This window comes from Aquarana catesbeiana, linkage group LG05 (assembly GCF_042186555.1).
Source record: "Aquarana catesbeiana isolate 2022-GZ linkage group LG05, ASM4218655v1, whole genome shotgun sequence".
NCBI lineage: Eukaryota > Metazoa > Chordata > Amphibia > Anura > Ranidae > Aquarana > Aquarana catesbeiana.
Genome location: NC_133328.1, coordinates 172056644 through 172074996, shown reverse-complemented (window position 1 = coordinate 172074996; position 18353 = coordinate 172056644). Strand labels below are relative to the sequence as shown.

At 43.3% G+C, this 18353-nt stretch overlaps 1 protein-coding gene across 2 annotated transcripts in view; it reads right to left on the bottom strand.

Moving 5' to 3' along the window:
* The window catches only part of LOC141144557 (prostatic acid phosphatase-like), a 97335-nt gene that overhangs the window by 10587 nt on the left and 68395 nt on the right, over positions 1 to 18353 (bottom strand). For both annotated transcript variants that reach the window (XM_073630344.1, XM_073630345.1), the window contains 3 exons: positions 15347 to 15429; positions 9054 to 9160; positions 5767 to 5942 (listed from right to left, as the gene is read on the bottom strand). In XM_073630344.1, coding sequence (XP_073486445.1) covers positions 5767 to 5942; positions 9054 to 9160; positions 15347 to 15429 — 366 coding nt within the window. The remainder of the gene's footprint in view (positions 1 to 5766; positions 5943 to 9053; positions 9161 to 15346; positions 15430 to 18353) is intronic.

Here is an 18353-nt window from a genome sequence, read left to right as displayed (position 1 = left end):
GAGTTGAGCTATGGAATTGTCTTTTTCTTGCTAGATGAACAGGTAGAGACTGAGAATGCAGAGTCTGTTATGGAATTTCTACAGTTAACTAGGAAATTAATCTCTGAGTTACAGAAAATAATGCTGAAGCACCAAGTGATAGTGATAAAGATTCCCCAACTGAACAACCACAATTAGAACATTTAAAGCGACAGTACCACATTATGCAGGAAAAAATCCAAGAAACAGCTAAAATGATGCAAGAGCAGATTAAAGTATTCAGTATTACAAATACAAATTCAAGAGCAAGCCATTCACAATCAGAACCTGTTTTAGCTGCTAAGACGCCTCACCATAGTAACTTGTCAGAAGTTACAATAAGAAAGGACTTTAAAATTGCCGGTCAGATAGGTGAAAGGGGACAGAAAGACAAACTATCTTATACTAACCTCATTCACCAGTTTGACACTGGACTACAGAAAGGGTATTCAGAATCTGAGATTGTGGAAGCTGTAGTCAAGGCCATACGTCCTGGTTTAAGTCTTAGAGGCATGCTGGAAATGAAGAATGAGCTGACTCTAGTGCAACTGAAAAGAATCCTAAAAATTCACCACAAGGAAGAAAATGCTTCAGATTTGTACCAACGGCTGAATAACATCTTACAAAACAGCAAAGAGACTCCTCAGAACTTTCTGTTTAGAGCCATTGAATTGAAAGATCGCCTTTTTGTTTGTTTCACAAGGAGAAGGTTCAGATGAACGCTCTGGGACTGAGCTGAAAAAAAAAAATTCCTAAGGTCAGTAGGTACTGAACTGAGAAGTGACCATATCAAGTTTCAACTTAAGCAATATTTAGATGATCCTTCTGTTTCAGATGAGTTGCTCATAGAAAAAATGAATGAAGCAGCCAACATGGAGATTAAAAGAGAACAAAAAGCAAAAGAAATCTCAGGCCAGCAAACCGATGAATCTCAGCGAGTGCCAGTCCAATACTCTACGTTGTACTCAAGAACCAGTTGCTATTACTAGCACAGCTTGCACAGTACCATTGCCTCAACCACAAGTGAGTAGTCAAATATCTCAGCAAACCTTGAATACTAAACCTGAGATGATACTGCAGATGCAAAAAGAAATATTAGAAATGAAAAAGCTTCTTCAAAGTTCAGGAGGTAGACATAACCGTGTATTTAAAGGGCCAAGAATAAAGGATTGTGAGTATTGTGAAAAGACTGATCGGGGAACCACATGTGACCATTGTTTCAAATGTGGTCAATGTGGACATTTGGCAAAAGGATGCAGAGCAATAAAACAGAACCAGTTAAACGGAAAAAGGTTGCTGTTGAGGGACAGACAGTAACCTACGCCGTACACGTATCCCAAAGTCCCACACTTCCTGATACCAAAGAAACTACTAAGGCAAATTCCCACACAGCAATGAGTACCCTCACTAAAAGTTTAAATTCAGACCTTTCGCAGAGAACACAGAGCTGCACTACCCAGCAACCATCCCAGACTGCTGATCAGCAACAATGGACTGTATTACCTCGAAACACCATAGTAAGTTGCTGAATCTCATTGGGAAAAGATGCTATGTGAACTGTAAGATAGACAAAATTCCTGTCTATGCTTTATGGGATACAGGCTCTCAGGTTAGCATAATCAATGAGGGCTGGAGACAAAGATTGTTGCCACATACAGTGCTCAGATCATTTGAAGAATTACTCGGACCAGGGGTTTTACATGAAAGAGCAGCCAATGAGACTGTTATTCCCTTCTCTGGATGGGTTGAGGTAACTTTCCAGCTAACATCAAGTCATAATAACACAAAGCAGATATTAGTGCCACTTGTAGTATCAGAGGATAATAAAGTAGCAGAGAAGCCAATCATTGGTTATAACGTAATTGAAGAAACATTCAAAGAAACATCTGCTGAGAGAAAAATCTATTCCAGGTTTTGTGGATGTACTAAGAACAGCTTTAGATTTGTCAACAAATAAAACAGAGGTCCTTGTAAACTTGTTACAAGCCAATTGTAGGGAAAACCGTGGTGCTCTACTAAAGACTAGTACCAAGAGCCAAAGAATTCCTGCAAATAGTGTAACCCCCATCAGGTGTAGTGCTCACACAGGACCCTCACTGCAAACTCAGAACATTCTGTTTATAACTGGTGGCATTCATCATTTGTCTGATGGGTTGTATATCAGTGAAACATTAGTGACAATTCAGAGAGGACAGTTCTCCAAACTGACAATTCAATTTTAGAATACAGCCAAACAAGACATTGTTTTACCAGGCCGAACCAAGCTTGGATGCATTGAGCCTATAAAGACAGCATATCCAGCACAAGTGAAGCTGAAACAAGTGGTGGCTGTATCTACTCACTCAGTAAGTCATGATTCACATGCATCTACAAGATCAAAAGACCGGTTGGACAATATCAACAAGGTTGATTCTCTTGAAAGCCATACTGATCAAGAGTTATGGGTTCTGCCAGTGCCTCTAGAACATTTCACTAATGAGGAACAGCAAGTAGTGCAAAAGATGTTAAGGATACAATGCTAACATGGAGTTAAACAGCCAGAAAATGTGAGCTTTTTAAAGACAAAGTCAGATTCCTGGGAAAAATTGTGTCAAAAGATGTTCATTCCATGGATCCAGCTGAGAATGCACCTGTGCTTGCATTGAGAAATAAGAGACCAGAGACTGTCGGAGAAATTTATTGGGGTTCATCTCCTACTACCGCCCCCACATACAAAACGTCTCCAGAATTGCAAAGCCTCTCTACAACTTACTGTCAGTAGACTCAAAACCTGCTCTGACTTCGGCACCTGCTAACCAGACCAGAAAGAAAAAGAAACCCATGCCAAAATTGAAAGGTCAACTTCCCTCCCATCATCCAATAGATTGAAGTATTTAAGTATTAACTCATCCTCCAGTTATGGGTTATCTAGTCTATTCTAAGTCATTTGTACTTCACTGTGATGCTTCTCAAGAAGGACTAGGTTCTGTATTATACCAAGAACAGGAGGGGACATTAAAAGGTAATTGCTTATGGATCTAGAACTCTTACACTTGCTGAGAAGAATTACTACATGCACTCAGGAAAGCTAGAGTTTCTAGCAATGAAATGGGCAATTTGGGACAGATTTCGAGATGACCTATATTACTGTCCATCATTTGTGGTATACACTGACAATAACCCTCTAACTTATGTCCTTACAACAGCAAAGTTGAATGCAACGGGCCATAGATGGGTTGCAGAATTGTCCGACTTTACCTTTACCATTAAGTACCGTCCTGGGAAAAGAAATACTGATGCAGATGTACTTTCTTTTATGCCCTTGAGTCCTGAACAGTACATGCAACAATGTTCACATGAAAATCCTAAGATCATCTGTAGCATAACCCAAGCTATTCAAGTACACCAGGAAGAAAGAATGCCTTGGCTGTGCCCGATGACGATTGCCAATGCAACATCAAAAACAGATCATGGTGCATTAAAGAAAGTAGCTCAAATTCCCAAAGAGACAATAAGAAAAGCACAAAAGGAAGATCCGATGGTTTCCTAGAACACTGCCTGTACAGCAGGTGGGAAGGAATATACACTAACTTGTTTCTGGTGGGAACTTCCTTCAGTTGCACCCTGTTTCCCCAGAGTAATGTATGTCCCATGTGTCTTGCAGCTACCATCTATTAAACACCCCAATTGCACCACCCCTATCGCACTTTGGAATGTATTTATTCATCATATGTGCAACACCAGTGTTCCACATTAAAGTCTTAACACAACTTATAATATGTTCCCTCCCACCTCCTGCTACCTATGCTGACTAACCTCTGTAAAAAAAAGATTTGTACACATACCTATTTTTAGTCCACTCCGGTCACATAATCTTCAACTTTGGCTTCCTTGTGTCAGTCAGCAGTGGCTGCAGGAGAGAGGATGTTGTACTGGCAATGGCTGGGACATACCTACAAGCAATGTCACGGCTCCTGGAATTCCCAGCCATTGTTGAATGTTTCATCCTTTCCCCTGCAGCCGGCGCTCACTGACACAGGAATCACGTGAACAGACAGTAGAGGACTAAAGCCTCATACACACGGTTGATTGTGCGACCGAGCGTCTGATTTTTGTCAAAAGCACATGTGGAGGATTTTGTCTAGCATACTAACTATCCGCAAATTGTCGTTCGAAAAACACAAACGCAGTGAAGTACTATGAGAGTATAAAGGGGAAGTTAATATCTCAAGTGCCACCCTTTGGGCCCCTTCTACTAATTTCATGTTAGTAGAAGTTTGGTGAGCGTTGATTCACACTTTTTTGTTATTTTTGTTTGGATGGGAGCATCTCTAATTTAATTTCTGTTTTTTTTTTTTTTTTCTGCACAATAAAAAAATTGTGTAGAATAAAACTTGGCTATGTGTTTTTCTTCAAATGATAGTTTGGGAGTAGGCAGTTACATTAAAAACAACACAATGGAAAATTAACATGGGCCACCAACATAGTTGTATCTTTGATCTTAAAGGGGTTGTAAAGGTGAAAAAACACCTGGCAGTGACCGACCCCCAGCCCCCCGTTTTACTTACCTAAGCCCTGGAATTTTCCACAGCGGAGACGCGCTCTTCCTCTGCCGGGGATTCTCGGCTCTTGATTGGATAGATTGATAGCAGCGCAGTCATTGGCTCCCACTACTGTCAATCAAATTCAATGATGCGGCGCCGGGGGGTGGGGTTGAGTCCGGCATTCTGCGTCTATGGACACAAATGCTGGACTCGGGAGCGCGCCCACAAGGTAACCCCTTGAGGAGAGCGCTTCTCCTAGGGGGTTATAAGATGCGGGGAGGAACTACCAGCGCTGCCGGGGGACCCCAGAAGAGGATGATCGGGGCCACTCTGTGCAAAATGAACTGCACAGTGGAGGTAAGTATGACATGTTTATTTATTTTTTTTTAAAACTCGAAGCTTTACAATCACTTTAAAAACTCAGGGTCATGGTGTTGTGGTAACTTCCCCAAAAAATCAAACAACAACCATAATATTAATATTATTTCTATCACTACAAAACAAATGCCTTTTAAAAATACGTTTGGCATAACTACATCAGTATCACCAGCAAAGCAGCTTCATTATTATCCCATTAAATAAGATGAGAATGTGCGCTGCATTTTGACATTTCATCAATTGCCGCGTCACTAATGTAAATTCTAGATTGCGTAGTTTATAACAGTAGTTTACAAGACCGAACTCTTCCCGGTTGTTCCCTGATTCTAATCATGCGCGTTTGTACTTTCGACTTTTGTGTGGCGCTTTCTGTACTGGCCATCCGAAAATCAGATGTTGAGTTCACATCCGACAAAAATTTTATAGCCATGCACATCCAGCTTTTGTCTGATTAAAAAGTGAAATCAGCTGTTGAAAGCACCGTACTAACGATCCGAAAATCCGCAGACAGCTCGTCTTACAAGTTTTCCCATCTGATTTTCGTATTGTGTGTACGGGCCTTTAAAATGGGTAAGTATACATACCTTTTTTTTTTTACATGCGATAATAGAGGTATAGGTATCAGGAGGGGGAAGGGGACATTTTTAAGACTAGTTGGTGTTAAGCTGGAATTCTACTTTAGGTTGGTCATAGTATGTACTGTATATGTTTGCCAACAAAAGTTTGTTTCATGAAAATTTGAACAATGTGAAATAAAACATATTGTCTAATTGTATAGTAAAGGGTTCAATCCTTTCAGTATAACATTTGACACCTTGGTTATATAAAAATATAACTGTAACCATACCTGAGCTATTATTCTCATCTTCAAATCCACATTCTTTTCTCCAGTCTCCCGGAATGATTGAGGATGTCAGGTCAGTAAAACGCTTCAGACTACAAGACTGGGAACATTCTGGTAAAGCAATTGGGTACGGCTCAGCCGAAGAATCATTCTTATAGTACATCTCAATAGTATAGCTCCTATTATTTGAATATAGAATAGTTAAAATATTTTTTTAATCATATTATGTAAAATGATATGTATAATTTTTGACTGTATCTCAATAAATAGTAAATATGTGATATTTAAAAAATGTTTTAGATAGTGTGTGTGTAAGCCCTTGTTCACATTGGAGAAACTTGTCATTCGCATGACAGATCACACCCTATTTTCGGCGACCGCACTGTTTAAATCGTTGCGACGCCAAATTTGCAGTGTCGCATCGATTTGAAAAAGTAGTTCCTGCACTACTTTTGTCAATTTCGGATGCGACTTGCATAGATATCTGTGCATGAAGCCATACAGATATCTTCCAAGTCGCACCTGAAGTCGCACTGACATGCAGCTTTGAAATCATGCAATTTCAAGCAGCAGTCAATGTGAACGAGGGCTTAGTGTTAAAAGAGTCACAACATACACTTTTCAGCATTGTAATAGCAATACAAATAATACTTTCTATTGACAAGCTTACTTATAAAATTTCCTTTCACGTTCCGAGTGCTGTCTCTGCTGATCATATCTTTCCACAACTTCCTGGACTCCCTGCATGCCGAGGATTCCCTCTGCTGTTTACTTTGAATTTCTAAAGACTACATATCCCATGATAATTTTCTGCCTGCAAGCTGTGATTCCTATAATGACTCCTCCTTTTGACACCTCTGTATTTTAGAAGACAGGCCCTGTGGAATATGTGACACAGCAGTGCCTATTCACAGAGCATAGTGAATATGTGTCAAAAAATTCAAGAAAATAAATGTGTGAGGATCTTCAAGTTTACAAAGAGTGTTCAGATTAATAGATGTAGGCAAGAAATAATTGAAAATCAGTGTAGAAATGCATATATGATTTTACATATTGACCATAGGTATGCTTTAAATGGTTGAAAATCTACATTGTACACAAGGGCTAGAAACATCTGTTTCATATGGAAAGCAATAATATTCTGGCTGACATTAGAGTGCAGGTAAAATATAAAGATGGAAATGATTTGCATTGTTGGTGTGAGCAGCTGGGATGCTTTGAGTTTTAGGGCTGTAGCAAAGGTATGAGGAACTGTTGCATATAGCCGCCAATCAAAGTTAATGTCTGTGTCAATAGGCTATGGGCTTGTGCTGATGGCATCAATTTGACATCTATCTGTCATGCCATCAAAACAGTCCCTAATGCTACCACTTCCTGCCCCAGATTTTACCACCTCTAAAGCCAGCCATACATGGATCAAAATTTGGCTGGTTCAGCAGGGACTGGCTGAGATTCAATCCATCTATAGGCTGGCTGATCCATCAATTGACTTGGGTACAACCAGGCTGTGGGATATTTTACATGTGATTACTGCCGGTGGCTAGAGCCACTAGCAGTAATCATTGTGTTCTGCCAGCCGGTAAGGCTCCCTACGTCTCCACCAGCAGAACACCATGGTGTTGAGGCAGGCATTCCCCCCATCTAAATGACTGTGGTGATGGGAAATTGAGCTATTTTGGAAGGAAAGAAAATCAAATATCTATGGGCTTTGCTCATAGCCTACAAAATAATATTTCAGTCTGTTTTCAAAGGTGGACTCAGCCTCCTAACTGCTGTGTCTCCAAAACAGGAAGTAAAGGGCAATATTCCAAAAAGGAAACAGACAGCAGAAAAGGCTTTTATCCATTGATTGCTTGATCCAAAACCACAAATAAAGGTTCTGACTAGAAATACAGTTTCGTGGAAGTTGAGCTATCCTAGACAATGACCTTAACAACTTCGGTGCTTTTGCTATCACCTTAGAGGATGAATTGCTCCAAAGTCCCTGTAGCTACAGAGGTCAGTGAGGGATTTCTTTTAAAGCTCATATACTCTTTTCTTAAGAATGTGTGAATAACTAAATGCCCATAGCCTTGGCACAAATTATATGGGCTGCAAATACCATTTTTGCAGCCCATATACTCTCTGATCTGGCCTTTTTTTAGTTGGATCAGAAGATGATCCAATATCTACAAGACAGCATAAAGCAGCCCAAATAAGCATTTATCATTAATGTGATCCAGGAAGTTAGAAAACCCGACCAGATTATTGTTTTCCTTGGTGCTGTGATTACACCCAGGTCAGCCTGCCTCCTCCTTTGCCTTAAACATAATTGTTCAGGCTAGGACATTACTGTTAAGGGGGGCAAATGGCCCAGAAGACATTTCCAGACAGCTGGATTGTGCCTGCTGGTCTGACCATTCACTAATATGTGCGGCCAGTGGTGTAGATGCAGGACTGAAGGAGGCACTCTTAGCAATCTCAGTGTCTGCCTTTGCTTGTGAAAATCACAGTAGATAGGAAAAATATTGTCTCCTGGCCTACTCTACATTGAACACGATTAACCAAAAAATTTGTATAAGCACTTGATACATAGACTGCAAGGCTTTTGTCAATAGCTAATCAATAGTTCTTATACGAATTAGGTGACCTACAGGCTATCACGAATAGTTAGTAAAGGTAAAGCTGACCATACACTGGTAGATTTACAAAAAAGTGTTAATTTGAAAGATCTTGTCAATACATTTGACAATGACATCAGAAACTTGGCGAATGATATTCTAAAAGTACTTTTAAAATTTTATTAGAATTTAACATTTTAGAATGAATGGAATTTCCCAATTATTACAAATTATAAGAAAATCAACAAACATTCTGAAAATTTAAATTAAAAAAAAAAAAAATCCTACTGGTGTATGGACAGCTTAAGTGATTTTAAAGTGCACTGGCATGACCATCTGTGTGCTGCAAGAACTATTATACAGTATACATGTAATATGAAAACCTCTTCATTATTGAATGTTTTTTATGTAAAATAAATAAATATAAATAAATATATATATATATATATATATATATATATATATATATAAAAGAGAAAACTATAAAACTATAATCCAACAGTAATCTATTGTTTAGATCAGGGGTCTCAAACTTGCGGCCCTCCAGCTGTTGCAAAACTACAAGTCCCATCATGCCTCTGCCTGAGGGAGCCATGCCAGTAACTATCAGCCTTGCAATGCCTCACGGGACTTGTAGTTTTGCAACAGCTGGAGGGCCGCCAGTTTGACACCCCTGGTTTAGATACTTACTCAATGCCAACCTGGTAAATCTCAAAAAAATGACAAGAGGCATAAGGAGGGATCTTTCCATTGGCCACATTTAGTGCTGTTTGCAGAGCAGCTATAGTTGCATCGTGCTGCAAGAGATAAACAGACCATAGCAAGTGTTACAGATCAGGTTTAGCCCAAATATACAGTAAGTCCCCTACATTCAAATGAGTTTTGTTCCAGGAGTAACGTTTGTAAGTCCAACAAAGTACCCAACACAATCGGCCCAATAAATTACTGTAATAGTTTTATAAAAAATTTCACACAAATAATACATGGAAAAAAGGTTGAAATAAAGATACAGTACTGTATACAGTAAAGTACAGAGGAAGCACAACCACTTGTAGAGTATGCACCCATAGGAATGTGTGCCAGAAATGTGAACTAACTCACATAATTGGACATACAAACACATTCGTATCTTTGAAAGTTCATATGTAGGGGACTAACTGTAGTATGATAAAGTAATAGTTTTCCTCATAATTGTTATACATGAATCTTCTGTTTATTAGCTAATTTCCCAAAACATTGGAAGGAATTCACAAAGACAAATACATCAGTTTTGTGGTGTAAATATTGGTGCTTTTTTTTTTGTATACCAAATTAACAGTGTTTTCAGACATATTTTATGTGGTTTTGCACGTGCCAAACCATGGTAAAACTGACAGTCTCTATAAATGTCCAGTCCTGTGCAGCAAATTAATGAAGCACTTGTTCCAATGTTCTAAAACATACACTACTCCCAGAGTGGTGTAAATTCTGCAGTGAGGAGGGGTGAACAGAAATCATCAGCATTGCAGCAAGGATACGGGGATGTGTAAGGACAACCAGCAGAGGCATAACTAGAACCCTCAGGGCCCCCCTGACCCCCCCCCCCCCCATCTGAGCCCCGGGCTTTGGTCATCCTACTAGAACCCTGCCTCCCACATGTCCCCTGGGACGTGCATCCAGAGCAATCACAGCAGCTCTTTAAAATGTGATCAACTGATCACATGTAAACAGACTTGCTTGTTATCTGCAGCCCTTTCTTCCCACGCTGAGTCTGTGTGAGGAAAGGAGAGGTAACAATGTCAGTAAATTGTTTACACTGATAATTAGTGCCCTGATCATCAGTATAGTCTATCAGTGCCAACTATCAGTGCTCATCAATGCCGCCCATCAATTCCACCTATCGGTGCCACCTATCATCGCTCATCAATGATGTCCATCAGTGCTGCCTATCAGTGCCACCTCAATGTTATCTATCAGTGCCACCTATCAGTGCTGCCTATCAGTGCTTAATGCCCATCAGTGCCGCCTATCAGTACTTCCTATTAGTGCTCATGAATGCCACCTATCAATGCTCATAAATGCCGCCTACCAGTGCAGCTTACAAGTGCTGCCTATCAGTGCCCATCAGCTCTCCTCAATCCCACCTATCAGCGCCCACCAGTGTTCATCAATCCCACCTATCAGTGCTCATGAATGCCCCCTGTCTCCTCAGCACGGCTCTGAGCTGAGAGCATCTCTCTCATACAGCTCAGAGCTGGTGTCCTATCGAATACTGCCTCCCATCCTCCATACCGAGTCCCCCCTCTTTCCTCTCTCACATGGGATGAGACAGAGCTGGTCTGCTCATTCACCCCCTGGCTCTCTCCTCCTGTATGTGTACCGCGGGAAGTGTGAACTTGTTAGCTCACACTTGACTTCCCGCTGGGCACACACAGGAGAGTGACGGGGCAGTGACGTCACTAGGGTTGGTGTCTATCAGTATAGACCCCCTCAGTGCAGACTCCCTCTATCAGTATAGACCCCCTCAGTGTAAACCCCCTCTATCAGTGTAGACCCCTTCCAGTGTAGACCCCCTCTATCAGTATAGACCCACCTCAGTGCAGACCCCCTCTATCAGTATAGACCCCATCAGTGTAGACCCCTCCAGTGTAGACCCCCTGTATCAGTATAGACCCCCCCCAGTGCAAAACCCCTTTATCAGTATAGACCCCCCTCAGTGTAGATCCCCTCTATCAGTATAGACTCCCTGCATCAGTATAGACCCCCCTCAGTACAGACCCCCCTCCATCAGTATAGACCCCCCTCAGTGCAGACCCCCTCTATCAGTAAAGACCCCCCTCAGTGCAGACCCCCTCTATCAGTATAGACCCCCCCTCAGTGCAGACCCCCTCTATCAGTATAGACCCCCCTCAGTTATTAATTTGTCACAGGAAGCAATAATTATACAGGCATATAGCTATTGCTACATTGGTTTACATAAGTCTTTGGTAATCCCCCCATTGTTTTCATTATTATGTAAAAATAACGTTCCTGTATTGTGCATGATGATGCCGAGACTCCACCGACCAGAGCTCAAGGCATGGGAGGAGAGCAGAAGCTAGGTGCTACTTTCGAAAGCCGATCACGACCGTTCATCCGATATTATTCGATCGGACAAACACGAAAATTTTCCTCGTACGATTCCAGATCGTACGATTTTCGTTTAGTCAGTATATGTCATGAAAAGGTTCACCCATTGGTGGCGCTATCGGTCTCCTGGATCGCAGTACCAATGTCCACCAGCGGGTGTACCTTTTCATGACAGTATAGTTGTCGTCCAATATGACATCACTTCCGATTTTTTTTGTCTGTCGTACGAGAATTTTTGTGACTTTATTTAGCTATTCAATTCCTACTTGCGACTATTAAGTGAGAACGGTCGTACGATCGGTCGTACGATATTCGGAACGTGTGTTCTTTTTTTTAAAAATAAAATGTTCCTCTGTTTAACCCCTTATTATCCCTTATCACTAATCACCTCTAATCATCCCTAATTAACGCCTTAAGCTGGGTACTGTCATGATCACTTAGTGCCCCTGTTCCTTATTCCAAAACCCGGGTGTTGGCTGTTGCTTTCCCCCTGTCTGTGTTCACCTGCAAGATGATTGATCTGATCAGTCACCTGATATAAGCAAACCGAACACTCTAGAGACAGACTTACCTGCATTGATCTAGATCTTGCCTCCTGTTAGTCTTGCTTGCTGTTGGATCTCCTGTGTATGACCCGGATTGGATACTGGACTATCCCCTGAACTCAGCCTGCCTTTTACTTGGAACGGATACTGGATTATCCCCTGAACTGCCTTTGAACCACGCTATCTGTCTGCTAAACTGCAAGTACCTGTTTGCTTTGCTCAGTTCGCATCTGCCCTGGTGGCCAGACTCTATAGCATTGTGTATAAGTCCTAGGGGCAAGTATCGATAGGCCTGCTTATCTTAAGGGAAAGGGGGCTGCTATATGTGAAGCACACAGTAGACAGCTATAGTATCTGACCACCGGCGTTGGGGTAGACGTGACATTCATGACAGGTACAAGTTTTTTTGTTAAACCCAGTGGGCAAAATGGAAAAAAACGATGCTAGGTGTGGCAATCTCCCCTGCTGTGTCTTTGTGTTCTGGTGGCCAAACTTAGGGGAACTCAGGGAACTCCCCCCCGCTAGTTACAATGTCTCCAGATTTAGTAGTTAACCATGTTAGTCAATGCAACTGCATATGGTCATGGCATTCCATGAATTTTTACTAGAATAAAAAAATACTATGCCAAGCTACATCAGTAAAATTTTGTCCCCAGAGAAAATAAGTGGAGAGATTAGTAGGGGCTAGTGATGAGCTCAGGCATATTTGGATCCTAGTCTGAACTTACCTGAGCAAGCGCACCAGAAAGCTGTCACTGTCCTGGGCCAAGAGATCAGGACATTCCCCCACCCTGATCATTCCATTTTAGTCTCATCTGACCATAACACCTTTTTCCATGTGGCGTCAGAATCTGCAAGGTGCGTTTAAGGTGGTCAGATGAGACTAAAATTGAATTATTTGGCCTCAATGCCAAACAATATGTCTGGGGGAAGTCCAATACAGCTTACCATCCAAATAACACCATTCCTACAGTAAAGCATGGAGGTGGCATTATCCTGTTATGGGGGTGTTTCTCTGCAGCAGGGACTGGAGCACTTGTCAGGATAGAAGGGAAAATAGATGGGGCAAAATACCATCACATTTTTGAGGAAAATCTGCTGCCCTATGTCACAAAGTTGTCAATGGGCAGAAGGTTTACCTTCCAACATGACAATGACCCAAAGCACACAGCAATAATGACCACACAGTGGTTGAAGGAGAAAAAGCTGAATGTCTATGCATGGCTTAGTAAAAGCCCAGACTTGAACCCTATTGAAAATCTGTGGAATGACTTTAATGCCCCGTACACACGGTCGGATTTTCCGATGGAAAATGTCCGATCGGAGCGTGTTGTCGGAAATTCCTACCGTGTGTGGGCTCCATCGGACATTTTCCATCGGATTTTCCGACACACAAAGTTGGAGAGCAGGAGATAAAATTTTCCGACAACAAAATCCGTTGTCGGAAATTCCTATCGTGTGTACACAAATCCGACGGACAAAGTGCCACGCATGCTCAGAATAAATAAAGAGATGAAAGCTATTGGCCACTGCCCCGTTTATAGTCCCGACGTACGTGTTTTACGTCACCGCGTATAGAACGATCGGATTTTCCGACAACTTTGTGTGACCGTGTGTATGCAAGACAAGTTTGAGCCAACATCCGTCGGAAAAAATCCTAGGATTTTGTTGTCGGAATGTCCGAACAAAGTCCGACCGTGTGTACGGGGCATAAGACTGCAATCCACAAACGGTCACCATCAAATTTAACTGAACGAGCAGCTCTGCAAAGAAGAGTGGGCAAATATTGCAAAGTCTAGATGTGCAAACTTAGTAGAGACATATCCCAACAGACTAAAGGCTGTGATTTAACCACTTGCCACCCGCCATACAGCAAAATGATGGCGGCAACCCGGTTTTGATATGCTGACCGCACGTCATATGACATCGCCCCCCGGGGGCGCGCCTTGCGGCGATCGTTGTTGCAGTGTGTCAGTCTGACACACTGCAACACCGATCTAGGTGAAGAGTCTCTGACGGAGACTCTTTACCACGTGATCAGCCGTGTCCAATCACAGCTGATCATGATGTAAACAGGAAGAGCTGTTGATCGGCTTTTCCCCACTCGCGTCTGTCAGACGCAAGTAGAGGAGAGCCGATCGGCTGCTCCTCTGACGGGGGGGGGGGTCTGTGCTGATTATCAGTGCAGCCCCCCTGAGGATGCCCACACTGGACCACCAGGGATGCCACCAGGACCACCAGGGATGTCGCCACCAGGTATGCCACCCTAGACCACCAGGGATGCCAATCAGTGCCCACAATGGTTGCCAATCAGTGCCCACAATGGATGCCAATCAGTGCCCACAATGGGCATCATGGATTGGCAGGCATTGTTTGGCACTGATTGGCATCCATCAGTATCGTCTATTCGTTTACATCAGTGCCATCTATCTGTGCCAATCCATGCCCATCTGTGCTGCCTATCAGTGCTCATCTGTGCTGCCTATCAGTGCCCATCAGTGCCACCTATGTGTACCCATCAGTGCTGCATATCAGTGCCACCTGTCGGTGCCCCATCAGTGCCGCATATTAGTGCCCATCAGTGCCACCCCATCGGTGCCGCCTTATCAGTACCCATCAGTGCAGCCCCATCAGTGCCATCAGTGAAGGAGAAAACTTACTTATTTACAAAGTTTTGTAACAGAAACAAAAAAACTTTTCAAAGTTTTTGGTCTTTTTTTTTTATATTTGTTTAGCAGAAAATAAAAACCCCAGAGGTGATCAAATACCACCAAAAGAAAGCTCTATTTGTGGGAATAAAATTATAAAAAAATAGTTTGGGTACAGTGTAGCATGACCGCGCAATTGTCATTCAAAGTGCAACAGCGCTGAAAGCTGAAAATTGGTCTGGGCGGGAAGGTGTGCAAGTGCCCTGTATTGAAGTGGTTAAGCAAAAGGTGATTCAACAAAATACTGACATCAGGGTGTCCTTTTTCCAACTCTTTGATTCTGTTTTTGATTTTTTTTTTTATTTTATTCTGACATGTTGGTGATACGTCTTTCACTTGGATGTTTTTAGTTGCACTAGTAAATACAGCTGAATAAAACAATAACTGTGTCTGTCTTCATTCAGGCTGCAAAGCAACAAAATGTGATTATTTTAAAGAGGGAGATTCTTTTCTTTACCCCCTGTATATATTTTTTTTTTTTTGTAATGGGGTGCATTAAGATTCTCTACAACCAATGTCCGAATCCAAGTTAGAGGTCTATTTCTGTTGTGCTATATTTTCTTACATAAGACACCCTTTTAAAAATAATGAAGAAATACTGCTAGGAAAGCCAAATACATACCGCAGAGTACATTATCAGCTTTTGTTTGCTAGATGGCGTGAGAGCTTGTGTGATATTTTCTAAAATGGCTTTCACGAGAACACCTGAAAACAAGATGAAATGCTTTCAATTAATTGCAAAAGGTCAAAGAACACCAGCTGTGCAATTTTTGGCTTTAACACCTTTACCTTATTCACTGATAAGTATATAAATACATTTTGGTTGTTTACTTCATGGCTACATGAGTTCTCACATTAGCTGACAATTGTTTAGCTAGCTGTCTGTAAATCTACAATACATTTTCCAAATATTCACTGCAGGTGAATCTTCCAGTTGCATGTGTTTTACATGACCATGATTAATTCACTCTAAGTGCCAGTTCACACAGGGGCGACTTGTCAGGCGACCTAGCCGCCTGACAAGTCGCCTCCCATTCTGTACAAGGGAACCGTCCTAATAGTAACGACGCAAGTCGCTCCGACTTAGAAAAAGGTTCCTGTACTACTTTGGGGGCGACTTGCATAGACTTCTATACAGAAGTCGTTTTGCAAGTCGCCGTGGCAGTCGTGTGCAGGTCGCCTCGGTGAGGCGACCTGCATGTCGTGCCGCCCCTGTGTGAACCGGGGCTAAGGATAGGTTCACACTGCCTTGCAGAGTGGCTCACCCCAGGGGTCCGATGCATCCCTGTTCACCGTTTCAGGTCCGATTTCGGTCTGAATTTGTGGCTGAATTCGGACCTGAAACAAACCAGAAGATGCACAGGACTCCTGTGCAATTCGCTCAACATCTGTCCAGGAGCAGTGTGAACTGGCTCCATTGAGACATGCGAATTGGATGCCGGGAAACCTGCATCCAATTCACAATACTGTGAACCCAGCCTCAGTGAATGCTTGGTGAAAGTCACATTCACTGCTTTACAAATATGCACCTGGTGACTAAAGGGTACTACTAGATATGTCGTTTTAATGTAACAGTGGAACATGTATCCAAAGTGTAGCTAAAGAAAACTTAAAAAAAATGGGCATTTATGGGTGTCAGCGATGAGCATTGATGGGCAGCAGTGATGGGCATTCATGGGCAGCACTGACTGGCATCACTATTGGCCACTGATTGCTGGCACTCAGAGAAATGCAGGTGACAGAGAGCAGGGTGTGAGAGAGAGCCCGCCGGCGGGCGGCTCTGTAAGTGAGAGAGCCGCCAGGCGGCTCCGTGAGTGAGTGACAGAGCCGCTGGGCAACTCCGTGAGTGAAAGAGCCGCCTGGCGGCTCCATGAGTGAGAGAGCTGCCGGGCGGCTCCGTGAATGAAAGAGGAGCCGGGAGGCTCCGTGAATGAAAGAGGAGCCGGGCGGCTCCGTGACTGAGGGAGCCGCTGGGCGGCTCCGTGACTGAGGGAGCCGCTGGGCGGCTCCGTGACTGAGGGAGCCGCTGGGCGGCTCCATAGGAGAGAGAGCCGCTGCTGACATGTGCCGCTCAATGTGGGCGGGCTGCTGCCTGCTGGCCAATCAGGGAGCCGGCGGGCAGGGGAGCAGAGAGATGACATCATCTCTCACCGCCCGGCGCCCGCCCTGCATCCCTGCAGTTCAACTTCCCCCCCTCCATGCAGGCAGCTGCGGCAGCAGAGAGATTACATCATCTCTCTGCTGCCTGTCTCTGGGACACAAGAGACCACCTTAGCAGGTGGCAAGTGACAGGCGACGTGGCAAGTGACAATCCGCAACATGTGGCAGGCGACGTGGCAAGTGACAATCCACAACATGTGGCAAGCGACGTGGCAAGTGACAATCTTCATCTGGTGGCAGGCAACGTGGCAAGTGACAATCTGCATCTGGTGACAGGCGACGTGGCAAGTGACAATCCACAATATGTGGCAGGCGACGTGGCAAGTGACAATCTGCATCTGGTGACAGGTGACGTGGCAAGTGACAATCCGCAACATGTGGCAGGCGACGTGGCAAGTGACAATCCGCAACGTGGCAAGTGACATGGCAAGTGACAATCCGCAACGTGGCAAGTGACATGGCAAGTGACAATCCGCAATGTGGCAGGCGACGTGGCAAGTGACAATCTGCATCTGGTGACAGGTGACATGGCAAGTGACAATCCGCAACATGTGGCAGGCGACGTGGCAAGTGACAATCTGCATCTGGTGACAGGTGACATGGCAAGTGACACACTCGGGGCTCCCACTGATTCTGCATTATGGTGAGTTAAACTATTTAATTTTTTATAACAATGTAATTATAGTAATAATGCGCTTCAATCATCCTGACACCATAACAACCATGGTGCCGTGATGATTGAAGCGCCAACACCAGCCATTTCCCCGATAGATGTACCCCAAAAAAATATATTTTCTGGCAGTGCCCCTCCCGAGACTAGGCTCTGGATCCGCCCCTGGGCACTTGTGGGCACTGATTGCTGCCAGTGGTGGGCAATCATTGCTGGCACTGGTGGGCACTTAATTGTAATCGGGGCACTGATGATCAGTGCCCTGATTACATACCTAGCTGTCCCCTGTGAGGAGATGCCGCTGATCGGCTCTCCTCTCCTCACACTAATAGTGTGAGAAGAGGAGTGCCGATTACCATCATCTCCGTGTTTACATGTGACCGGCTGTGATTGGACAAAGACGATTGGTTAAAGGCGGCCGCGGCTCTTTACATAGATCGGGGTTGCGCCATCATTTTATGGTGGGCGGGCGGCAAGTGGTTAAAGATACTTTGGCACCAAGCAGTATAAATCTGCCTGAGCCCAAAATGGGAATGTTTGGAAACCTGAAAGGCTTCTATCCGTGTAAAAAGTGCAAAATGTATAGAACATCTAGAACCATGAGAACTTCCTCTTTTTCCTCTAATGTTACGTTTAAGGTGTATGAGATTGACGATTTTATCACCTGTGGGACAGTAACAGTTATCTACCTGTTAAGTTGTCCATGTGGGCTCCAATATGTGGGGAGAACCACACAAGCTTTAAAAGTTAGAATCGGGGAACATTTGACAAATATCCGTAAAGGATTTATTGGCCATAA